A 25,082-nucleotide genomic window follows, 5' to 3' on the forward strand; every position below is an offset into this window, starting at 1 on the left:
TGTTTAACTGGTAGGGGAAATGCTGCCGCCCTGTGGTCATTGAAGAGTAGTTTCCCTATACGCCCATCATGAAGGCATATTATGATAAACACACACACACACACACACACACACACACACACACACACACACACACACACACACACACACACATATAGGGTATTCCATTTTGAGAAAAGACACTGGACAAAGCAAAACGTCATGCTGTAATGTATGATGTTTGTGTGTTTTTAATGCATGTCAGATCTCCTCAATGTAACTTGATATTTGTCAGTAAGAGAACTTTCCATTTATCTGTGTTTTTCTATCATGTGTAGACGATCAGTGCTCACAACAGGATTTAAATGACAATGTCAAACTAAAGCCCAACTTCCCCTTAAATCCCCCCTTTATTTCAAAGTTGAATAAAGCTGTTTTCCAGACGGTTTGACTTGCATCACTTCTATGTATTTCAGCACCTGTCTTAATGATTATCTGTGATAATCATCACATTACTGTAGGTGTCTTTATGGCTCAGACATGTTCAGACCTGTTCACAATTCAACCAAACAAACAATCTCATGAGGCTTTTCTTCATTTCTGTTTCTTAGTAACCTGGCTAAAAAAGGGAAGTAAATGGAAGAACTATAAAAAAACCAGTCAATTGAACCATTAGCTGAGGTATTAAAGACAAATCTGTCATAGGTGAAAAGGGAAACATGCAAGAGCTCTGTCACGTTAAAAATGATACTGTTGACCTGTTTGCTGTAATCAGTGTCATGAGAGTCAGATTACTAAAGTGTTCTCTGCTCAGTACACTGAGAATCACATTTCTAAGCCTCATGGTGTTGTTTAACAAAGGATATACTACATGAAATGACCCAGATAGTGTTATTGTTGAGTGTTTTTTTCTGTCATTAATATAGAAAGTTGTTAAAACCCTGATGAATTTAGAAATGAATTGTTCCTGTAATAGCTATTATCAAATACATCATAAATGTATGATGCCAGTGATGCTGTAGTTTAATTCAGTTATTCTATTAAATGAATAATCTGGAACTGTGTCAAGGCTGCAACATTGGCCTCTTTGAGAACTATATTAAAAGGTACACACATTGTTTTAAATTGGTTTCAGAATTATTGTTAAAAATATTGCAACAGTCAGTGGATTAATGGAACTACAGTGATTGTTGATAAAGCACGTTATTATGTTTTGTAAACAAAAATATTCCAAATCCATGGGGTGTAGATTCTCAAATGTGAATGTTTTTTCTAGTTCTCTATGATATTTAAATCAAAACCCTTGGTTTTGAACAGTTGGCCAGACAAAAGCTTAAGCTTTGCAAAATTGTGACTGGCATTTTTTTTTAAAATTATTATTATTTTATGATAAATTTTTGAACAAAATGTTTATGAAATAAAAATGATAATTTGATTTAATTTAATTGAAATCATTTATGATTAAAATCTGAACGACTAGGTCTAGGTACCAAGATGTGAAATGAAACATAGCAAATACTGAAAAAATCTATTAATGCACAATAATTCTCTCCAAATGAATTACTCATTCATGAAACGGTGTAAAATAGATATATTGGTAATATAATGAAATGTGTGTAGTGGATTATTACATTATAAACATTTATTCTCAAAATGGGTGCTTTACATGGACTGATCTCGGTTGCTCACTGAAAATCTTTGCTGCGTTTGGTTTGACAGCTCCTGAAGGGACCTCTGTTGGCGCATGCGCCCACATCACCTCCTCGGATTGTCAACTGCAGTAGAGAGATAACGAACAAACAATTAGCCAGAGGTCGCTAGCGCAGGGAAGTGGTAACTCTTTGACTAAAAGTCTCTCTTGGCTGAATAAAGTAATGAGGTAGATAGTCAGACAGCTAATTATACTAAACCTGGTTTGGAACAGACTGGCATTGCCACACTGAAAATGGACAAGGAGTTTGAAGACATAGACTCAGAGGGCCGGTGGCAAAAACTGTACTTAGTAAGTCTGTTAGCATAGCTAGCATGAAGCTAATACAGATAGTACTTGAAGCGCGCATTCAATTTAGCAAGCTAACAGCTCGGTCATCTCATTAAGTGTCCGATATCTAGCCAATTACTCATCGCTACGTGTCTTTGCTTTTTGTTTTATGTCCATTTTATATATTTTTAAGTTTGTCAATGGACACTGCAATACTTTTTGAAATGACTGCGTAAACGCTACCGTAAGCTTAGTCAGTGTCATAAGCTTGTGCATGTGGTTGAAGCTCTCTGATCAGCTACATTATTTAGCTATTCACTTCTTTGACTTTTATACTCCATTGTACATGTTTATTCTCCACAGTAGGATCTTAACGTGAGAGTTTGTGTAATGTTCAGAGCTGAGGTAACTGCTAACACACTGTGATTGTGGACTGGCACATTTTAGATAGGATGTGACCGGTTTCCTGCCTCATTGAGCCCCTGTCAGCGTGTGGCATAAAATCTGGCGAATTCTTGTTTCTAAACAACCTTTCTTTTCTCTTCAGGAAATCAGGAATCAGTCCCACGAGTGCGCCTATAAGGTGGCAAAGTATCCAGAGAATCGCAACCGAAACAGATACAGAGATGTCAGTCCATGTGAGTAAACATTTATGGAAAATTCAAACTGTTTACACATTTGAGATTTCCCCAAGCCTCTTTCTGTATCTGAATTAACTCTGACCCTCACGCTGCCTGTAGTTGATCACAGTCGGGTGAAGCTGGAGAACACAGAAAATGACTACATCAATGCAAGTCTGGTGGTGATGGATGAAGCCCAGAGAAGTTACATATTGTCCCAGGCAAGTCCAAAACTTTTTATTCCGGTAATAACAATCATGCATGCAGGTCTGTTATCTGGGGATTAAACAGTTAATTGGTATCAAAATAGTTGGAAGATTCATTTTCAACTGACTAATCACCCACTAATCATTTTGGCTCTAAAACTGGTCCCTTTAAAATTAACAAAAACTACATAAAAGTTCTTTATGATGTGACTGTAATATAATGTATGAACAGCACACCATGAATTCTCTAACAGAAGTCAATTAGTGAGTGTTATCAGAAAAGTGGTGGCTGACTGATATGCCAGAAAAGCAAATCAGCATGTGTGCTGTCAGAGCAGTTCAGACTTCTGTTCAGACTTAATATTGAATTATGCGTGTATATGTTGTGTCACTCAGCGTGATGGATGATAAAGAATGCTTGTTTGGTTAAGGTAAACCGTTTAGAGATGAGTAAAGTCTGCAGTGTTGTATAGTGTTGACTGTAGGAGTGTGTGTGGTTTGACACATGTTGTCATGTTGTGTAAAGAAGAGTTAGTGAATGTGTGGTAGTTCTGATCTTATATATTCAAAATATTTAGTTATAAGTGAGTAGTAGTAGACGATTACGTTTCAGAACTCAAAGAAATTATCTTTCTTAATATTCTATTTATTCAGAACGATTGTTGAATTTTTTTTTTCACATAATAAATATGTAGAAATGTAAAATAAGCACAGAAAATAATGAAATTATTGTTTTGAGTTCTTTATTTAATAGAAATATTTATGTTGAGGTGAAACTGTATTTTGCACCTATGCTGTTTCATTTTTATAATTACTTACAACTTTAAACTACATACAGTTTTATACACTTTTGAAATTGTAAAGTTGTTACAGTGTGTCAGAGGTCACTAAATTGACGTCTAATGGCAAAAGAAATAAACCTCCAGGGAAGATTCAGTCTCAGGACCACCCTTATTGGATACTTTTTCCATTCAGCTGTTTACCTCATGACCAGAGAGAACCAGGTTGCAGGCTGATCCCAGTCAGCTGCTTGATGATAATGTTGGCTTGTGGGATCATGATTTTTTTGCAGGTGCCTGCCATTTTTTCTAAAAGATAACTGCTATCTAAAAATCGGTTTGCACACACAATACCACCAGTCACATTGGCAATTGAGCTGAAAACTTTTACTTGATTGTAGGTTTGTATGGTGATTGCATTTTTCAGTCTTAACTGGATACTGCTGAAATCAGACATACCACTTGCTTACTGGTTTTATCTAATGGTAATTACACTGACATAGAAACAAGTTGAAATGTAAGGATCACCACAGAAGTTTTGTAGTTTTTTCAAATCTGAATAGAAGATACTTGCTTAACTGTTAAAATAGAAGTTCTACAAATTCCGGACAGCGCTTCATTTATCTGAGGTGACACAATTTTATTTTTTAGCTTCAGTAAAAAATTGGTTTCTTTGTAGAATTAGACTGTGACATAATTTGACTGAGACTTCTCTGAGACATGTAACGTTGACTCATAAGTGTTGTGTTAGGGCAGACCAAGCATCACTTTATTGTAATTTTCTCCGCTTATTACTTCTAGTACTGATATTTTCACGGCTTATCACATACATACATCAGGCTGAAATATTGTGATTAAGAATCAAGAGCCAACATTACAAATGTTATGGTGATAATATGTGACTTGTTTCTTTGAGGTAATTTATAATGCCAAAGTCATCAACATTGGTTTGTAAACAGAAGTCAGTGGTGTTTTCACCCCAATCAAATTTGAATATTCTCACTTCTTCAGCAAATGAAAGGACAAATAACCACTTAACTTTTTCATGTGATTATTTTTTTCTTGCTTGCGTGACCATAGATAACTGAGTGTGGGCTGATAAAAAAGATTCTTGTTCACCAAATGATGTTGCATACCACGCACTGAATACTGTCTCAGTAATTTGAAGCCACAGAAAGATTGCTCAGTTCAACATGATAAGACTTAAGATATCAAATTTCTTACTGGAATTGTGGATTGTAGACATGATGCAGACATGTTTAGGATGTTATCAAGCAAAAATATGTCAACCTTTTGTGAAATAAGCTAGATGATACCATTCATCTGTGGGTTGTTAAGGCATGAAAATGTCTGGTAAACACAGATTACAGACCATCTGAAAATGAATTATCTATCATGGGTCTTGTTCCATGATGAAAAATATAGGAATATAATGCTTTTAAAGCTAAGAAAATTAGATAATGCTTGCTTCTGTCCAATGAATTGTGGGTATCCTTAAATAGTTGAACCATGCACATTTTTTGTGTTTTTATTTCACAGTTCTTTAGTTATTTGCATCCTGATCTGTGTGACATCAAACAGTGTGTTGCTGTATATAATGGTATTTCTTTTAATCCTATTACTGACATATTTTTTTGTATTTACACATGAAACACAAAAACACGACACAAAAAAAGAAAGCAAAGCAAAGATAGCTAAGATAATGTTAACATTATTTTAGCATTGTCTATGCCTTTGTGTGTATGTACTCTCGATTTCTATATTATTTGTCTGGAGGACATTTGACATTTAACATCTACAAACTGTAGGTTTCTCAACTTAACCACATCATAACCTTTAGCATTTTCATTGACCTTTAGGTACTTTCTTATCACTTTGCAAATCTCTGTTGCACATTAATAAATACCAGCCTCTGCTTTTTGCTCAGCTAATGAAGTTATTGCTCGTGCTTGAAAGATCACACACATTTCCTTTTCCATCATACTGGACTTTTTTACTGCCATCATGTAACTGATCAAATGATGTTTGTACATGTGTGTTTGTGTCATCCACAGGGCCCCCTCAGAAACACCTGTGGCCATTTTTGGCTCATGATCTGGGAGCAGAAGACTAAGGCGGTAATCATGCTCAACAGGGTCATAGAGAAAGGCTCAGTAAGTACATGATAAAACACAAACATCTTTTTGTCTGGTTTGACATCTGTCATTTGTCTGGTGTGTACGCACCCACATACAGAGACTGCAGACATTCTAAATATACCACAGATATACAAGTCATGCACTGACCACTTTATCTGCAGTAAAAGACACACTTTGATAAAGTTTGCAGCTTGCTGACAGTGTGAAATCATTTATGTAGCTTTATTAATCCTGCTTGATTTTTGTTTGAATGGTCCATTGTGATGCCTCCCTGTCCTGTCAGCAGGATAACTGGAATTCAGTGTTTTGACTGCAAGCTCTCAGATTTAAGGAACTGTGCTGATCAAACATACACACACACACACTCACTCTGTCAAGTAGAACAGCTGTGATCCCTCTCTCTCTTTCTCAGTAAAGCAGCTGGAGTGGATCTCGCTGAATAACGAGATTCACTGACTGTTTTCTTGGAAATAAAAGCTACAAAACACCTAGTCCACATATTATTAACCACACAAGGATCTTTTATGTAGGTCAGACAGCTCTCAAATCCTGCAGAGGGAAGGTTACATAATAGACTTACCATCAACAGTTCTGGTCATTGTCTGTTTACAAAGAAAACACTGAATGATGAGATGTTGGTTGTAGGCATAACTTCAGAGTATTTGGCCACCCTACTAACAGATGACTTGCTGTTCCCTGAAAACTGTGAAGATTACAGTGCTTTAAGTGTAATACAGGATCAGGAACGGTTTTGGAATTTAGTTTGGCTTCTCATCTTAAAGGGATAGTTCGGGTTATTTGACGCGGGGTTGTATGTGGTAGTCATGCATAGTCAATGAGTTACCTGCAGTAGATTCAGATCAGCGCGCTGCTGGTGTGGAGAGGCAGCAGGAAACATTGGCACACTAGCAGAGAGATGTGCTGCTGTGCAAGGTTTTAGACACTTTGAAAAACACCCACCAAAACAATCCAACATCCGTTTAAATGTCCCCTTTAATTTGTCTGTGCTGGATAGCTAGCAAAAAAAAAACTTTGTAATATTAAAATAACACGTCAAAAGAGGAAGGAAGTAAACAATAAAGTTAGAAAAATTATAGACCTTCATGTTTTGAACCTGTTATTTTGTTCCAAATTTATAAAAATTTTATGTGTTATGTAGTTGTGCAACAAAATACATTCAAAGAGTCTGTGTGTGTATGAAATGGTGTTATGTTCTTAGCTCAATTTAATTTCTCTTACAGTTTTCCTTTCAGTTCAGAGAAACAAACTATCATCGAGTTAGTCATCAGCTGCTTTATCTCATGGTCATCCTGACCTCTCAGCTCACATCTGCTTTTCATCAGCTGTATTTCCTTGCCAGATGTCTCATTTTCTTTGGTGTCTAAGATTTTTTCACTTTTCTTCTTCTGTCACAGGAAAAGTGTGCCCAGTACTGGCCCACATCTGAGGAGAGGGAGATGGCCTTTAGAGACACGCGTTTCTTGGTCAAGCTGTTATCAGAAGACACCAAGTCTTACTACACCACCAGAGTATTGGAGCTGCAGAATATTAATGTAGGCCAGAGGATTATATAGTATAAGGGGAATTTCCAGTGAAAGGAGGCAAAGGAGAACTGAAATGGTTCAAGGGTGTCACAACAAGATGTATCATATGAATCTGTATTGTCCGAAGCTTTTTAAAACTGAAAACATCCTTGTTCATACTTCACCTCACCATCCCACACATCCAAAATTGTGGAGGTGGGGAGAACATGCAAATGAGGGGTAGGCTATGCCGCAGAGCAGTTCAAGTATTTTAAATAGACATGCTTAGGCTACATTGTGTCTGCTGCAAATTGCATTTTTGAAATATAAATTTTTGTGGTCCATCTTTAACTTGTTTGTAAAATTCAAAAGGAACACTTCTTTTTTAAGTAAAATGAAAAATATTAACTGAAAAAAACAAGAATGAGAAATAAGTTCACACATTTGCTGTGTTGGTGTGACAGGTTTTCAGAGCCTTGTTTATTGCATGAATTGAAACTGAAACTGTTGTGAATGTTTGATAAGTTCAACTGTTCAACACTTGTGAAATAACTTCCAGTCACTTCAGCCAGTACTGATAAAAAAACAGGACAGACTGGCTCACTGCCAATAAGTGAAAGTTTTATTTGTTTCTAGCTGCTAACGAGGCCTCTGTTTGTTTATTTTCACAGACAGGGGAGAAGAGAGAGATCTACCACTTTCATTACACCACATGGCCTGATTTTGGTGTCCCAGAGTCCCCAGCGTCCTTCCTTAACTTCCTTTTCAAGGTGCGGGAGTCGAGAGCGTTGGGTGTTGACCATGGGCCGGCTGTGGTCCACTGCAGTGCTGGAATTGGACGCTCAGGGACGTTTTCATTAGTCGACACATGTCTGGTCCTGGTAAGCCGTGCCTCTTTGTTCCATATGAGGTCTGATTTAATGCTTTTACTGAAGTTTCACAGTGAAACTCCAGTGTAATTACATTTTTAGGTTGTGTAGACTAATCAGGACAGGAGACACACAATGTCACTTTCCTTGACTGAACATGAAATGTAGGTCAAACTGAAACAAATGAATAATTAAACAGTAAGCGTGTGGTAAAGAAGGTGGAGAGTTCCCAATCTAACATGGCTGCAGATAGAGTGAGCTGCACTCTATCCAAAAATATCTGTACAGAAAATAGATGTTCGACTGGTTTATACCTATATGTGTATTTTTAGAAGGGAAAATCAAAAGTAATTTTTGGTCAGTGTTGACAGCACAATTTAAAATGTAGTTAAAAGAGAAAAATACTGAAGAAAAAACACCTTAAACTACTAAACATAAATTAACTTTTATGTGGTTATGTAGAACCCACAGCTGAAGTGCAAACTCCTTTTCCTGGCTTGCCCCACCATGCTGGAAAACACATGAAAACATAATGATGTCGAGGTAGATAAGCCAGATCAAAGAAAAGTAGCGCACTGAAATTGTCAGTTACAGCATTTCATCCCAAAACTATACTGACCCTCACAAACTGGGGATGCGTGACAGTGTAATGCCTGAGTTTTTCTTCTGAACAACAAATTAGTCACCAGATATTTAGAGAAATGAGAGTTCATCCTGGTTAGCTGAGCTGAATTATACTGCTGACCCCTGCAGATGGACAAGAGGAAAGACCCTTCCTCAGTGGACATCAAAAACATCCTTTTGGACATGAGGAAATACCGCATGGGCCTGATCCAGACCCCTGACCAGCTACGCTTCTCCTACATGGCTGTCCTCGAAGGAGCCAAGTACATTATGGGAGACTCCTCTGTCCAGGTACCTGCACCACACACAACATAACCAATTCTATAAGTACTTTTCCTGTCTATTTTATTTCTGTAGTACTTGTTCACAATAGATGAAGAAAATATAGTTTGGGCATCATAGAGCTTAAGGGCTGTCTGTGCCAAGAACCTTTTAAAAGTCCAAATACAGCAGAAAGCCGCAAGGACAAGAAAGATCCTCCCACCTCTACAATTTTGGAAGCAAAAATATAACAGTTTTTCATTCCATTTTTTATATGATTCAAACACAGAAAGTTCAAACACAGTGTACACACCAGACAGTTTCTCAAAGGTAATTTATGCTTCTGTACAACTGGGAATTTGGCTGCAGAGAAAACCACAAAATTTGAATTTACCTCACCTCCATTCTGTTTCACCCACTTGTCCTTGTAAAGCATAGTAATTTAGCAATTTAATTTTAATCTTTCAAATATTGAGCTCCCTATTTTTAACACCTCCTAATCACACCAAAGCCAGTGTTATCACCAGTGAGGCTAAGAATGAAAGTTTGATTATGTCATATTCTTTCTCTTCCCCGAAAGAAGAGAGCTAGAGAAAAAGAGACTGTTTTTTCTCAGCTTATCAACCTATGTTGAGAATGTCAGAAGTCAATAACCACGTATCAAATTCCAGTATTTTGTTCAAGTCGATGTCCTGAATACTTGACAGTGCAGTGACTTCTGTGCATCAAGGTGCAGTGTTATTATGGAGTTTAATAGCATATTAAGGCTTGTTGGTAACTACATTTGTATCACATACAGGAAATTTTAGACAAAAGTCTTTAATGTATCCCTCTCAAATTCTGGTCTATTTATGAATTTCATCAGTATAAAACCAATTTTCCTCCACTAATCTCTTCCCTGTTTACTGTCCTACACCCCATGTAGAACCGGTGGCGGGAGTTGTCCAGGGAAGATCAGGAGCCAACATCGGAGTCTCGCCCCTCAACTCAGCCTCAGGCCAGGTTAGCGACAGAGCGATACAACGGCAGCCAACGGGGAGGTCAGCTGGAGGAAGGAAGCGACTACAGACAGGACGGCAAAGTACCTGCACAGTCTCCCTGCAAGGAACAGGAGCTGGACGGCAGCACAACACAGTCAGTACACTCTGTCTGATGCTCTGATTATATTGAGCCAAAGCTAGTTTGTGGCAGAACATTAGTGTGAATCTCATTTGAAAGAGACGGTTAGTTTTTTGAAATTTTGATTAGAATTTTGCCTATGATCAAAAATTAGAACTAGTTTGCATTTTACACAGATAGTAGAGCCTGTGCAGGTAGAAATAAATAGCTTAATGTGTGGCAGTAGATTGATACACAAGTTATCATATTTATATTAACATGTAATTATGGAAGATTTTTAAAGACTCTTGAAGGCAATTCAGATTTTTAAAATCTTAATAGCTTAAATTTGAGAGTTTCTAGGCAAAAAACATTTACAGAGAATGTAATGAAAAGTCGCATGTAAATGTAAATTTTTAATTGCTGAGAAAAAATCTTTTTAGTGGCCAGAGAGAAAGTTTCTTGGTGGGGTGGGGTTATGTTGGGACAGTTTTTTTCAAATCGTGACTACAGTGTTGACTGTTTAAAAACCACAAGTTGTAATCAGTCACAGAAAACATGATCAATACATAATTTTTTGTTAAGATCTTGCAATGCTTAATTTAAAAGAATGGCTCACAACACAATAATTCACAATGTTGTTGATGTTTTTATTCTTTCTGCCCTGATGAAGACCTTGTGAGGTCAAAAGTGGTTGGCATTTGGGTTTTTAACATCTATCCTTCCCTTGCCTTAAGGTGGCTGAAGGGCGTGTTATTTTCTGTTAAGAGCATAATGTTCCTGGAGAGAGATGCTTTACCCATTATCCTTTTTTTCAGCAAGCGACGCAGAGAAGACAGTATCTCCAAATCAGGCACAGCCAAGACACCCCAAAGCAAGCCCAGGACAAATGACTCAGAGAAGAAGAGAAAAAGGTAATTATATCTTTTAGCTGAACTAGCCTATTATTATTTTTCATACACCAAGCATCATGTTATTATTGCATTCCAGGACATCATGCACTATCACACTATTTCTTTTGTATTCAGTACTCGCTGTAATTTATTCTGATGGGCGCCTTCTACAACTCTTTCGATGTAAAAGAAAAGATATGAGTCAGTTTTTAGCTCAATTTCTTTGAAACCGTACAGAGGAAAGCCAGGCTTTCCCACAGCATGACTCAACATCCTAATACTACAACTGAGGCTTAATTTTCTTTCTATCTCGTATTTTCTCTCTCCCTCTCTCTCTCAACAATTCTCAGTCACTTAGTGAGAAACCACTAGTCTAGCAAGCTGACATTTACATCATGTTCTCATAAAGGCGGGGCAGTTAGACCTGAGGAAGCATTTATTTCTGATGACTGTGCGCCGCCAAAAACAGCTCACTAAGTCATTTCTGAGAAGCCATCCCTTTGTTGTGTGACATGTCAGTGTTGTTCCAGTAATACGGTCAAAAGTGCACCAGTCCTGACACGGTCTTATTCTGCTGTTGTGGTTCTTCTCGGACAGTTTGGGCTGCATTTGCTGCACATGACAAGAGCTGGCCTGTTCAGTGGGGGGCAGTGTATCTTTACCCCCCTCTGAGACAGCAACAACAACCATGAAGAGCACATTTAGGAGGAGGTTTACCCACAGCTTTTAAAAAGAACGCCCACTCTTGTACATTGAGGTGTGTGTGTGTGTGTGTGTGTGTTTGTTTGTTTGTTTGTGTGTGTGTGAGTGTGTGTGTGTGTGTGTGCCCGTGTGTGCTCGGTGTCTGTTGTGTTTTTGTTTCTCTTGGGGTTTTGTTCTTTCCTTCGTGATTGGCTTGGCTCCTGCGGTTTGGAGGTGTGTTCATTTTGGCTGCATTCTAGCATGATGATGTGTGAGAGTGTGTGTGTGTGTGTGTGTGTGTGTGTGTGTGTGTGTGTGTGTGTGTTTATACTTGTGGCTAATGGTTGTTGAAGCTCTGAAATGTCAGGTTGACTTGGAATATTGCAAAGTGCTAAATTATACTGCATCATATATTCAGATTTGGTGGCAGCTGTCTAATTTATCTGTTCAATCCTGTAAAATGTTAGTGAGTAAGCCAGCACAAAACACAGTTACATATAATCAAGAACCACTGCTTTGCACATAAAGCTAGTATTATTTTGTTGGCAAGTGAAGTGGCTAGGACAGAATTACAGATGGTCCCTTGACAGTGATACAAAGTAAGTCTAAGTTAAGAGTAAAATTCTTGTCCTGGTTGAAGCTGTCAGTCCATCACACCAAATGAATTGGGGTGCGTTAAGGTTTGTTGCATGTTCCTATGTTTTTTACTGGTACTTCTAACTTTCAGAGTTTTGTTGTGAGGTCCTCATGTTTCTTCAGAACCTTAGCATGGTGATGTTCCTAATTGTCTTGTGGGTAATAAACTGCATCAGTTGTGTTTTGGCCTTTTTAAAGTTTGAATGGAAGTTTGGGTGTTTCATTACCATTAGGAGATTTATGGTCACGTCTAGAAGGGACTGTTTTTATTGAAATAGGCTGAATGACTTGTTGAATAATCAAAACCTTTTGTGACTTGTAGTGTATCAAACTAGATATTTAGGGCCACAACTAACAATTATTTTCATTATCGATTTACCTGCAGTTTTTTCCAATCAGTTTGGTTTATAAAGTGTCTGGAATTCATGAAAATGCCTGCTACAATGTCCTACCGCCAAAGGTGATGTTCAGCCAATAGTACACTATTTAAAAATAATCAGTTTAATATCACATAAGACACAGAAAAGCAGCAAATCCTCAAATCGTTTAATTCTGACAATCAACTAATTACCTGACCAATTATTTCACCTCCATGAAGATTCATGCTGTAAAAATTATGTTCTTTTTTCAAGTTACATATAATATTTATGCTTGATGTGAGCAGGTTTTTGACAGTAAAAGGCACAGGACAGTATAAAGACCACAACTAAAGCGGAACAGCTGGGCGGCATCAGCTATCCAGGATTTCAATGTCTATGTAACCTTTTCCTGGCTGTTTTAAACATGACAGTACAAGAGGCCATGGTGGTCATGTCAAGTTCCCAGAGCCGGTGGTTGCATTTTCAAGTCTTTTTCTGTTGGACCAGAGATATTTAATTTACATTGATAACAAACAAAAGAAAAACAGCAAATGAACCTGAGAATATCTGACATTTTTGCTTGCTATTTTACCTAAACCAATAGTTGCTGATAGTTTCTTGTTTTATCAACTAACAGATTAATTGACTATTTCAGTTCTACTCTTATGTTTAAATGCCTTCCACATTATCTGTAGTCTTAGATTAGTTACAGATAACCAAATCTAATTCTCTGCACTAACCAGACGGAAATTTTTCTTGAAGATTTTACATTTACAGCTGAGAACATCTGAACAGAGTGTGACATGTTGCTTATTAAACATGATGGCTGCTTTTGCTGCATTGATAATTGATCTAATGTTGATTTGATCAAAGTGATCCAAGACGCTATTTGATTTTGTGGCACAAGTTCCTTTGATCACTCTTGCGCTTCACTGACTCTGGTAGAAAATAGTCTTTAGTTCAACCTCTTGAAATATTTTGTGTCTTGTGACAGGATGAAACCCAGTGACTGCTAACCACCTCCACCCATGGCCACATGACTACAGCTCTGGCAGCAAAGCCAACATCGGCAGGGAACTCCAGCTCTCTCCTCTGAAGGGGCTCTGTCCTCCTCCTCTTCCTCAACTCCAAACCACTCTTCCTCACCTCCACCTCAACAGCCAGCTCTCCTCCTCCTTTTGTCATGTTTTTTTGTGTGTGTGTGTGTCCCAGCCCAACAGCATTAGTCAACCACCGCACATATCCCTCTTCTTAGCCGTGTTGGCAACATGTCACTCCCACATCCTCTTCAGTCCCCCACATTACAGCTTTTCCATATCTCCTCTTCCTTTTTAAACTGTTTACAGCAGATACTTTGACATTCTTTGAAGAGCGCACATTTAAAAAGACAAACACACCAGCGCTTTACCCCCTCCCCCCCGCAGCCACACCTCAACCACCACCTGCGCTGCTTCTGGAGTCAGAAAATCTGTTTTTTGCTCTAATATTATTATTTACAGCTTTGTCTTTCTGTCATGCTTCTTAGCATTTATGAAATTAAAACTGAAAATAGGGGCTATGCATTGCCAATTTGTAATGGTGTTCATATGTGTATTTTTAGAAAACCTTTTTTCAGAGACAAAAATGAAAATGTTCTATTTTTTATAAGAGATTACTTGAAGTTTTTCACAGTGATGGGGGGTTGGTTAAATGAAAAGCTCTGCCTCCTCCCACATGAGAAATTCAGTGGCATGTGATGTTTTCATGATGTACATAGTGTTCTTTTTAAAAGATGTGTGTAAAAAGACATATTTTTTTTGCTTGTAAAAAAGAAAAAAAAAGAAGACACACAATATTACAGATTTGAATACAGTAGAAAGCTGATTTGATGACTTGTTCTCCTTTTGAAATGAATTTGTCTTAAATTCTTCTCTCTTAAGAGTGTAATCCTCAAATAAAACTGGTATCATCTAGTTTACTTAACAACATGTGTTTGTACTTTTCTGGTTACTTTACCACAACTCTGCATCTTGAATTGTCATAAGTAGCATCTCAGAATGTTACTACAAACAAAGAAATTTAACTTAAAGCAATAATTTGAGATTTGGGGAAACATACTTTCTGTTTTAAAGTTGAATCAGAAGACTAATACCGTGTGTGTGCGTGTGTTTTAGTTAAACGAGGACAGAATAAACAACGGGACAGCAGCCAGTTAGCTTGGTTAGCCTAGCACAAAGACTGGACACCTGGGAGGAAGTTTCTGCTTTCAGCTAAAGAATTCTGGCGCATAACCCCTCTTTGGTGGTTACTTGCATTAGCCTCATCATGCTGCTTAGCAACGTAGCGGCAACCATAGGAGGGTATAGAGAGTTACTCTTCTTAGAGATAAGGTTAGACTCCCATAAAATCGCTACTTTTCGTTATACCCGTTTTTGTACAAATTAACAAACAAAATATAACGTGTTAATTAGTGAGTATTACAGTGAGGCAGATTTTTGTTACCATTCGACAGAGTGAGGTTAGTCGTTTTCCCGTTTCTATGCTATGCAAAGAGTCTGATGGTAAAGTAGACTAATGACGTTACCTAGCAGCCGGAATTCTGAGTCCCAGGAACTAAGGTTTTATTTTACATTAATAATAGAAAAGTTAGGCTAAAATTAGTCATAAGTAAATGAAAGAATTAGAAAAGAACAGAATCCGTTCAAGTATAGGAGCTTTATTGATCTTCTCATGTTAATTTCTAGCTGCTTTTAGAAAATATTCTCAGAATCTTTTTTAACTGTTTTAAAGATTTATTAATGACTTAATTATCATTAGTAATATCTTGCATATTTTTTTTAGGGTTTTAGTGTTTAATTTATATTACACTTATATTAAATACTCCTTTTCAGAGCCAAACTTTCAGTCTATGATTCCTCTTAAAAGTGCTGTCAGGACATTCCTTTCCCACTGCCAGTCTACAGAGAAACCACCCAGAAACAATCGTTTACATAGAAGGAAAACCACCAACTTGTCTCTACAAAGTCAAAGTATGAATCAGACTGCTGTCTTGTTGTCACCACTTTGGAAGATGTAGTAACAAGTTGTAGAGAGGAATCAAATTACTAGGGTGGGTGGGACTACCAGGAATACAATATGGCACCTGGCCAACCACTTTCAGTTAAATAGGCAGAGGCGAAGTCCAGTGGGAGCAACACAAACAAAGTCTTTGTTGTTTTAGATAAATTTACACTGAATTCTTTGAACAATCTTTTATTGGAAAAAACATTCAAATTCTGCAATACCAGGAAACAGCAATGAAGTGCACGTTTGGGTCAAGCCCATAATGTAATATTTGTCCATCTGAAAATGATCAAAACAAAGAAAACTGCTCTAAATTTCCAAGAGTAGGAAGGTTCTTATGGGATTGCCAAGTTATTGGTCCAGACCAGGTAAACTCAATATAATTCACTGTTTTACATCAGACAGTGTCCAGTATCTAACACAAAAACTCCTCACTAAGCAGATGTGACCCCAGCCAATAATTCACCAAGGTCTGAAAAATGCATTGGTGTCATGTTAATTATAAGCTAAAAATAGCAAAAACTAAATATATGTGTTTCAGAATAGTGCAGGAGGGATGCCACTGCCAAAAAGAAGACTCCAGGAGGTTGGGATCTTCCATTTGTTGGGCTCTTGGCTCTGAAACAGGAGTAAGACAAACTGTTGATTAGATATTTGTAATCTTAAAGTTGTAGATTGTAGAGATTTTTGCTATGCAGAGTAGCTTTTCTTAATCAAATTTAAGTCACTGCAAGTAGGTTTTCATATCGTACTGAGAACTATTGGAACAACAACAACAAAACTGCAATGTTAGACATCTTGTTTGCTCCAGTTGTCACTTACAGGGTTGTCCAGCAGATGGAGCCAGTCGTTGAGGTGATTGACAAGGGTGAAGGCGTCTGGGATGTTGTCCCCTTCTGAACAGAAGAGCAGCAGCACAGCCAGAGGAAGATCCTCCGAACAACTAAACACAACATCCAGCACACATGGTCAGACAAACATACATAACAAGCTGTCATCACAATGTAATTATTAGGTGTTTACAGTGTTATTTAAGTATGCTGAATTAAAAACACATTTTAGCAGGAAAGTTGTTTTTCGTCACCATTTAATGGAAGATACAGCTCCAGCTAGATTTTAAATATATAGCCATTTCAAATATACCCAACCAAAGTTTGAGAGGTGACAAGATACTCACAAATCTGTGTAGCATGGCGTTCAAGTAAAAATAAATTATTCAAATTGTGTGACACTTCACCATTAGCTTCTTGAATTTATGGCTCCCATATCTCATAACTATAAACTATATAGCATTTTGTAATTATGACTAAAGAGATAATTCAGTGATTTTTATTTCACAAATATGATTTAAAGATTGAGAAAAAGTAAACATGGTTTACATGTCACATGCTGCTTGCTACACACACACACACAACTGGTGCACTGTTACGACTGCATTTAATGAATGAATTACACCACAATGCTACATAACCAACTCAATGTGCGTCGTTAGCTGCTGTAATTTGGTAATTATATAGGACTATGACTCATGTTGCATAGATAAACAGGAGTTACAACTCTATTTTTTTACTTGTTAACACTAAAAGCTTCTAAAAGTAGCTTCACCTTTTACATACAAATAGTCATATTCAAATTTTTCTCTGTTCTTTCAGATTAATCATGATTTGAGGTCTTTATGAAGCTGCCAGCAGGCTGATGCAGCTTTCTATCTCTACCTGTCTGTGTAGAGTCCTTTGGTGATGCCCCCTCCAGGTATGCAGAGGCGTGGTTCTGTGTTGGCATCTGTCAGTCCTGGGAAAGCTGACACGAGCTCCATCTCCTTCCAGCCCAGCTCCTTCAAAGCATCTGCACTCACCTTCAGCAGGGAGGGAGTGACCAGGTACCTCAAAGAAGTGCTACAATACACACATACACATTTGTTGATTAGAGTTGAATAGAAAGAAATGTACTGATGATGTGAAGGACTTTGTTATTACCCTTCCAGCTGTCGGTCATCTCTCTGGTAGGCATGACTACTGGACAGAATTACAGTCCTGGAGAACCCGCTGGATTTGATCCAAGACACGACCAACTGACGAAACTTTTTGGATTTTGTCTGCAATTAAAACAAAGGTTAGAGCAACAAATATAATAATGTCAATTCCAGTCTGGGTTCAAGGGAAAACAAACTACACCATCACAGAAGGTAAAAATGTACTTTACACCCTCTTAAATCAAAACCCAGCAAAAAGAGATAGATAGATAGATTATAAAATTAAAAAGGTAGTCCTCAAACTAAAAAAACACTTGGTTTGCATTGTTGTTGAATGAAAGTATAGCAGTATTGTTCATGTCCCCTTCTGTCATGTCGAGTTCAAATTCATTCAAAATAAAACAGGATTCACAGAATCAGCTCGTGCTGATGCAACAGTCTGGTTTTACCTGAATAATTGGCGCTCTGATCTGAAGAACTGCCAACTTCAGTTCTGGTGCTGTATAAACTGTGGGTGAAAGACGGTTGACAGACTGAGGATTAGACTTTGGGATTGCGTTGGATTTCTTTTCACTTCACACTGCTGATGACCTATCTCAGATCACACTTTATTCAAAGTGTGCCAACAGCCACTGAGACTCTGGTCTGGTCTACTTGGTAAAGAAACATCATCCAATCTTCATTTTAGTCCTTGACAACAAATGACTGAGGAAATGTAGTGTAATCGTAAAGAAAAGTACAACAAAGTTTACCTTAAAACTTTAAGTACTGCAAATAACTAACAATATTTTCGCAGAAAAATAAAGTTACTATCAGTTATAGTAGAATTTAAAAATTTACAAAATGCCACAAAAAGCTCCTCAGTGCTAGTTAATAAAGAACACGCTTCACAGGTGAAATTTGCGGATTTACGCATCTACAGCTGTCAAATAATCAAGACCCAAACATGGTACCTTCTGCAGGGGTGTGCAGCTCCTCAGCATCTTCTTTGCAGGTGGCGTATGGGTTGTTCCCAGCCATCGGGATGAGACAGTCTGTGTGTATGTAGCCCACTCGATTCATGTTGAGAGTGGACACGATGAGGTCCACTGCCAGCTGACCCACATTACCGACAGCCACGGCTGGCTGGAGGGAGAATCAACAACAGCTTATTAATAGTCTGAGTCTTTCTTTAATGTAAATATGCAAAACATGTCATGGTTCCAGCGTCTCATACGTGATGACTTGGTGCTTTTCCTTGTCTTAAATTACAGTAAACTAGATCATTTTTAGGTCTAGACTATAAGCCGTTTGTCAGCATTCAAGTTATACAAACCAAACAATTAATAGATTAACTGAGAAAATGATCAGCACATTAATCCATAACGAAAATAAATTATGTAAAATAGTTGAAGATCAGAGTTCAGATGCTTCTGACAATTTACTGCATGAGGGATAGTACAGTTATTATATGATGCCTCCTGATGTGTCACTCACCATGACGAGGGTGAAATCTTTGAAACAGGGCGGCGAGTTATCTGAGGAGATAAACATGGTGCTGTTCAGGTAGCTGACACACGGAGCCAAACGGGTAAAGATTTTTAAAACTTTTATAATAACCAAAACTATATTCTCCAGTCAGGTTTCACTTCTATTTTCATGCCTGGTGTTGAGGACCTTTTGGACCCCCACTCGCCGTCGATGACTGATGATAAACCGGCTTTAGTAGCCGCTGTAAATGCCTGAATCAAATATATCCCTGAAGTTTTATTTTGAAAAAAAAAAAAGAAATAGTAAAGACATTTACAGCTTGTGACTATCTGTGTTTATCGATCTATATACTTCCTAAGGCTATATATTTGAAATAGTGTTTTAGGAGTTACTATTATAATCAGGGATATCAACGGTCAAACTGCAGCTCCGCAAAGATTTACTGTGTAGTAGAGATTAGGAACTCACAATTCCCCCCGACCCCCAAACAGCACAATCTTAAAAACTCAAAATTAAAAAAATCAAAATTAGCAAGACAAAAAATACATAAAAAATAAAATCTAATAATTATAAATATATTATATTATATTATATATAATTTAAATTTAAAATATATATAGTTTTGTAATGTTTTAATTCAACAACAAAAACAAGACTTTGAATGCAATTTTGAATCCTTTATCCAATCTTCACAAAAATTGGTACAGATTATCTTCAGACAAAGCCTTACAGAAGTTATCACATGGATTTTTGATTATCGAAAGTGTTAGTTTGTCACAGCTAATCAAAAAATACAACAAAGCCACCAAACCAGGATGTGAGGTCATATCTCTGCAAGGTTTTATGAAACCTAAAGTTCATAGGACCTCAAAAGGAGGTACACTTGCTGAAAATTAAAAATGTGAGGTAGTTTTATTTTGTCATAAACTGTGCATTTTAATGTAAAAGTCATTTAATCAAAAAAAGGTTTTATGGCTACACTAAAACATTAAAAATCATCATGTCAGTTTCTATCCAACACTTGTTCACAGAAGAGTGATTTGAATTGATACATTAGTTGTCAGGGTGATTGTGATAGATCATTAGACAGAACAAAGTACAATCAAACTCATTTATGAGCAAGTAAAAGCACTTAGTCTATTTCTTAGTAGAGACACTAATGCCATTAATTAAACATTACTAAATTCAGACAGATAATTTACTATCATTTAAGTCAGTTTGGCATGACTTCATTGGGAATAGGTAGGCCTTTCACTGCAGCCACAGCATTTTCTACCATCCTCTGCACCATCCTTCTGGTTGTTGTGTAAGTGTTGGTGCCAACATGGGGGGTGATCAGCACATTAGAAAGACCAAGTAGAGGATGATCCCTGCACAGGATGAAGAAGAGAAGTTGTTAGAAGCCAGCAAGGAGTTGTTTTTGTTTGTTTGTTTGTTTGCTTGTTTGCTTGCTTGCTTGTTTGTTTGAATATCAAATGCAGTCTAGAGGTTGGAAAACCTCTAGGTTCTTGGTCTCTAGACAACAAAAACAATGAGCTAAAAGAGGCTAAAAGTCTTTGCTGTAAAGCTGCAGGGAATTATTCTCTTTGTGTTCATAAATATAAGTGACTCCTTTCATGTAAAGCATAATCTTTTGATCCACTATTAATGAAAAATATCAATTTGTGCAGCTTCAAACAAATAATAAGAATAAGTACAACTTGGTCCTGACCCCAAGGTGAGAACTGTTTCTCATTGTAAATGAATGAATAGCACAGACTTTATTATTTCTATTCAAATGCTGTGTGTAATGTGCTGAGGTCCCTGGATATCTTGTATGTGAGTGCATACCATGTTTCAGCACAAATGGTAAAACATTCATTTTGCACAGTTAATGTGAAAGTATAGTGATTCTGGTTGAAGAGTGTGGCAGCTTTCAGACAGATGAGACCTTGGTAAAGGTTCAGGGTGAGTCACGTCTAATGCAGCTGCTCGAATTGTTCCGCACCGCAGAGCTTTAACTAAAGCATCCTGGTCCACAACCAGACCTGAGACACAAAAAGAACAAAATCAGACTAAAAGACCACAGTTTCAGAATAACCTTAACAGTTGCTTTGGTTTCTGGACTTTATCCTCACCTCTGCTGATATTGATCAGTGTTGCTGTGGGTTTCATGAGAGACAGCTCTCTGTGGCTGATCAGACCGGTGGTATCAGGGGTCAGGTTGACCGCCAGCATCACAAAGTCAGACTCTTTCAGCAGGTCATCCATGTTCTGGCAGAAACTCGCTCCCACTGCCTGCTCATCCTCAACACTCCTGAACAGCACAGAGGAAAGATGAGGGTGATCACTGACATTGTCTCCTTAATTCATTGATTTAATATATTTCTTTCAGATATCTGGTTTTAGGCTTTATTAGTAATATATATATACACGCTTTATTTTCTGACTACACAGCAGGTATAGTTTCAGGATGTTTTTTGCTTGTGTTTAATATAAATTAGTCTGCAAATTAAATGCAATGATGAATAGCTTATAGACACATTTGTTTTTTACCATTTCTAAATTAACCAATTATCTATTTTTTCAGTTCGCTTTCACCTTCTGTTCCTGTTGTGATACAGGATCTTCATGTCAAATCCTTTGCCTCTCTGAGCGATTTTGTATCCGATGTGTCCCATTCCAATGATCCCAAGAGTCGACCCTGTGACTTCAACTCCCATCAGGCATTGTGGTATGTGGGTGGTCTTGGGGTCAACAGCTATTTGGTGACCTATAAAGAGAAGAACCAAAACACTTTAATCGCTAAATCATATGCAGGATGTAGTGTGCTGTAATAAACTCATCTGACTACCTCTCCAGATGAGGCCTTCTGCTAAAAACCTTTTATAAATACATCATGTTCAGTTTTTTGATTTTGGAATTGAACTAAAGCTGTGTCGCATCAGGTCAGGATTGAGTCGACCTTTGACCTCACCCTCAACAATCTTCCGTGCTGATGCCAGAAGCAAACCCATGGCAATATCTGCAGTGGCATCGCTCACCACACCGGGCGTGTTGGTCACCTTCACCCCGAGACTGGTGATGTACGGCACATCAAGGTGGTCGATGCCCACTCCTCCATTGGCAACCACCTTCAGCGATGGAAGTGAACTGAGCAGTGAGGGCTTGGCTGCAGGACAGGCGTTCCACACGAACATGGCCTTGATTTTAGGACCGTGCAGCGCAGAGTTTTGTAGAAAGTCTCTGTAGCAGATGATTTGGAAGTGTTGTTTCATTATATCAGTGACTTTCTCGAGGTAACCCTGCTCGCCCACCTCTGAGATCAGAGCCCATGGTTTTTCCTCCTCCATAACCTGTAGCAAGCAAGTAAGTAAACTTTATTTATTAAGACAGAAGTTACAAAGTGCTTTACAGGCAAAGGAAAGAAAAAGATAAAAGAGACACAGGAGACAATATACTGTATGAAACAAGGAGAAATAATTGTATACTCCACAAAATAAAACATTTGATATTAACTGTATTAATGTGTGATTAATTGAGTTACTTACTATTATTAATCTATAATACAATGATTGTGAGATTGGAGAAGTTGATGTGGGCGTCAGTACTACATTTTTGCCCCCTAGTGGATTAATCCGGCTCTGGACGTACAGAAGCTGCCATCTACAATATGTTGTTAAGATATTTTAATCTGTGTGTGCAGCGGGTGAGGGGTGGGTGTGGGGGGGGTGTGGGGCATGTTCAGTGCTTGAAATCAAAATATTGCCTTACTGATATACACTAGTGTCAAAATCAGGACCTGTTATACTAGTTTCCAAGATGGATGCCTTAGTTACTCAAATCACTTCTCATTGATTACACACACACACAATAACTATGATGAATGATACCAGTGACACATGTAAAGGCCAAGTATAAATATTGAAAAATCAGCTGCAGCATTAAAAACTTGCAGAAATCAGGAATGGACCGGACTGCACTCACAAGTATTCCCTCTGCTCTTGACCCAGGAAGAACTAGTTAGGGAAGTTGGAGGATTTCAAAATAAGAGCTTTCTTAACAGTAGTACCAGAACTAACAACAAAAATTATTTTCTACTACTACTATTACCAGTGATAATAATAATAATAATAATAATAATAATAATAATAATAATAATAACAACGACAATAACAACAATAATAATAATAATAATAATAATAATAATAATTAAATAAATTGTGATTTATCTATAGTACTGTGCAAAACATATTTTGAGCCTTATCGATCATGCAATACCATCAGGGATGCATTTAGTTGGTCAGTCTGCAGCAGGACAATGAACCCATACATACAGCCAGAATCATAAAAAACAAGGAGTCCTGCATCATGGAGTCAGTCTGGGATTACATGCTGAGACAGGGGACACTGAAACACCCTTAATCCATTTCATGATCCATCAATAACTTTTTTTGTAACTTTCATCGATAGTTATCATTACCATGTTCTTACATCACCTGTTTCAAAAGATCAGAATATACTGCTTATGATATTTCAAATATTTCAACTGTATAAAGATTTGCAGATACCATTGTTGTCATGTAAAACATGAGGTAAGGATGGACAAAATGAATATAGTAACAGAGCTTAATTAAAAGGGTATTAGTACCAGTATTTGTACATTAAAAGGAATCTAATACCAAAACTGTGACTTGCGAATTCCACAATACCTTTTTATGTTGCAGCTGACATACAGATCTGTGCAGTTTTGTCGCTTTAAGAAGCCGGGATGCTTGTGCTGAACCCCACAGTCTCCTCACACATCGGGCATAGCAGAGACTTGTCATTCTGGCTGACAAGTTATTAATTGTAAATTAAGAGTTTTTTTTTAGTGTTACACAACAAGCAAAAGCCCAGCAGAAATGATTGTCTGTAAAGCTTGGTGGAAAAGCGAGAGGTAATCAACACTAACAGCTGATTTGATGTGCAAAAAATCCATAAGAGACTGAACATAAAACGCAAAGGAAAGCAATACAAAACTATATAACCATATGCTTAATATATGTGAAAAAGAATGTGCATGCAGTGAGTACACAGGTCAAATTGCTATGAATAAATGATTAACATGACATTCGTAGGTCAACTTAACAATCCCGGGCAAACCTATGGGTGCTCAGTGAAAAAGATTCAACAAATGACCCAAAAGTATTTGATTTATGTAGCAGTGAAATACTTTAAATGGCGGCAATTTTATTTATTTTTTTGTCTGTTTGTCAGAGTGAAGTTCTCACCTTTTCAGCAGGAGATGATTTTCCTCAACCCTGGTGCTTCCTTATTCTGGAGTAGAAATTGAGGGTTACGAGGGAGGAGGCAGAGGAAGACATTTGATCAAGTCCTGTCCTCCCATTAGCTTTGGATGAAGATTAAACAGAGTAACCCAAGCAGAACAAAGGGCAATCTACACTCTGTGACATGGAGAGGAGCAGTGAACCGGGTAGGCAGAAGCTCCAGGGTAGTGATTGGTGCACAAAACTAAGCGCTATAGGACTGTGATCAAGGGTCAGTAACTACCCCACTGCCCAAAAATAATGTCTAGTTCGCTTACCTGTTCCAGTCTGCTTGTTTTAAGCTCCACTGTATATGTAATTTGAGATTTGCTTACATGAAAATGATTATCCCCAAGGGGTAGTTAAAAAAAAGTGTAGCAGCAAATAATAATTAGAAGAGAAAAATAATTCAAAGGTCAAAATTTTTGCATGCAAAATGGCAGTTCACCAACAAAATGTATGACCATGGATATGCAAAATATATGGATTTTAGCATCAACACAATAAGGTATAAACCCTAACGTGAGATTTGCATATTGTGAAAGCGTGGAGTAAAATGAAAAACAAAAACATATGAATGACCAAATAATGACAATAAGAAAACTGAGTGTATGAGAAATGACAGTAACATACAGATGAACAAAATGTGCAGGTGTGTGAGAG

The 25,082-nt window shown here is 37.6% G+C and overlaps 3 protein-coding genes across 7 annotated transcripts; 1 reads left to right on the plus strand and 2 right to left on the minus strand.

Moving 5' to 3' along the window:
* Nucleotides 1-1,775: 1,775 nt before the first annotated feature.
* Nucleotides 1,776-14,611, plus strand: LOC111223475 (tyrosine-protein phosphatase non-receptor type 2-like). The gene is made up of 10 exons (XM_022747639.1): nt 1,776-1,981; nt 2,508-2,598; nt 2,701-2,801; nt 5,620-5,718; nt 7,119-7,256; nt 7,898-8,107; nt 8,849-9,010; nt 9,906-10,114; nt 10,897-10,992; nt 13,642-14,611. The coding sequence occupies exons 1-10, from the start codon at nt 1,925-1,927 to the stop codon at nt 13,661-13,663; spliced, it is 1,185 nt and encodes a 394-aa protein (XP_022603360.1). The 5' UTR covers nt 1,776-1,924; the 3' UTR covers nt 13,664-14,611.
* A 1,251-nt stretch (nt 14,612-15,862) lies between these two features.
* Nucleotides 15,863-19,332, minus strand: psmg2 (proteasome assembly chaperone 2). The gene is made up of 7 exons (XM_022747373.1): nt 19,138-19,332; nt 18,615-18,786; nt 18,111-18,169; nt 17,666-17,784; nt 17,405-17,584; nt 16,512-16,632; nt 15,863-16,307 (listed from the first exon to the last, which is right to left on the minus strand). The coding sequence occupies exons 1-7, from the start codon at nt 19,192-19,194 to the stop codon at nt 16,227-16,229; spliced, it is 789 nt and encodes a 262-aa protein (XP_022603094.1). The 5' UTR covers nt 19,195-19,332; the 3' UTR covers nt 15,863-16,226.
* Nucleotides 19,333-19,824: 492 nt separating this feature from the next.
* Nucleotides 19,825-24,484, minus strand: LOC111223297 (probable 2-ketogluconate reductase). 5 transcript variants are annotated; one of them, XM_022747390.1, is made up of 7 exons: nt 24,384-24,484; nt 23,823-23,940; nt 22,088-22,466; nt 21,712-21,883; nt 21,249-21,427; nt 21,062-21,158; nt 19,825-20,501 (listed from the first exon to the last, which is right to left on the minus strand). In XM_022747390.1, exons 2-7 carry the CDS (start codon nt 23,937-23,939, stop codon nt 20,345-20,347), a joined length of 1,101 nt encoding a protein of 366 aa, XP_022603111.1. In that variant the 5' UTR covers nt 23,940; nt 24,384-24,484; the 3' UTR covers nt 19,825-20,344. The 5 variants fall into 5 exon arrangements, with proteins under 5 accessions (XP_022603111.1, XP_022603110.1, XP_022603113.1 ...); XM_022747389.1 differs by having other exon boundaries at nt 23,823-23,944; XM_022747392.1 differs by lacking the exon at nt 23,823-23,940.
* Nucleotides 24,485-25,082: the final 598 nt, after the last annotated feature.

This window comes from Seriola dumerili, unplaced genomic scaffold (genome assembly GCF_002260705.1).
Source record: "Seriola dumerili isolate Sdu_G_001 unplaced genomic scaffold, Sdu_1.0 BDQW01000110.1, whole genome shotgun sequence".
Taxonomy (NCBI): domain Eukaryota; kingdom Metazoa; phylum Chordata; class Actinopteri; order Carangiformes; family Carangidae; genus Seriola; species Seriola dumerili.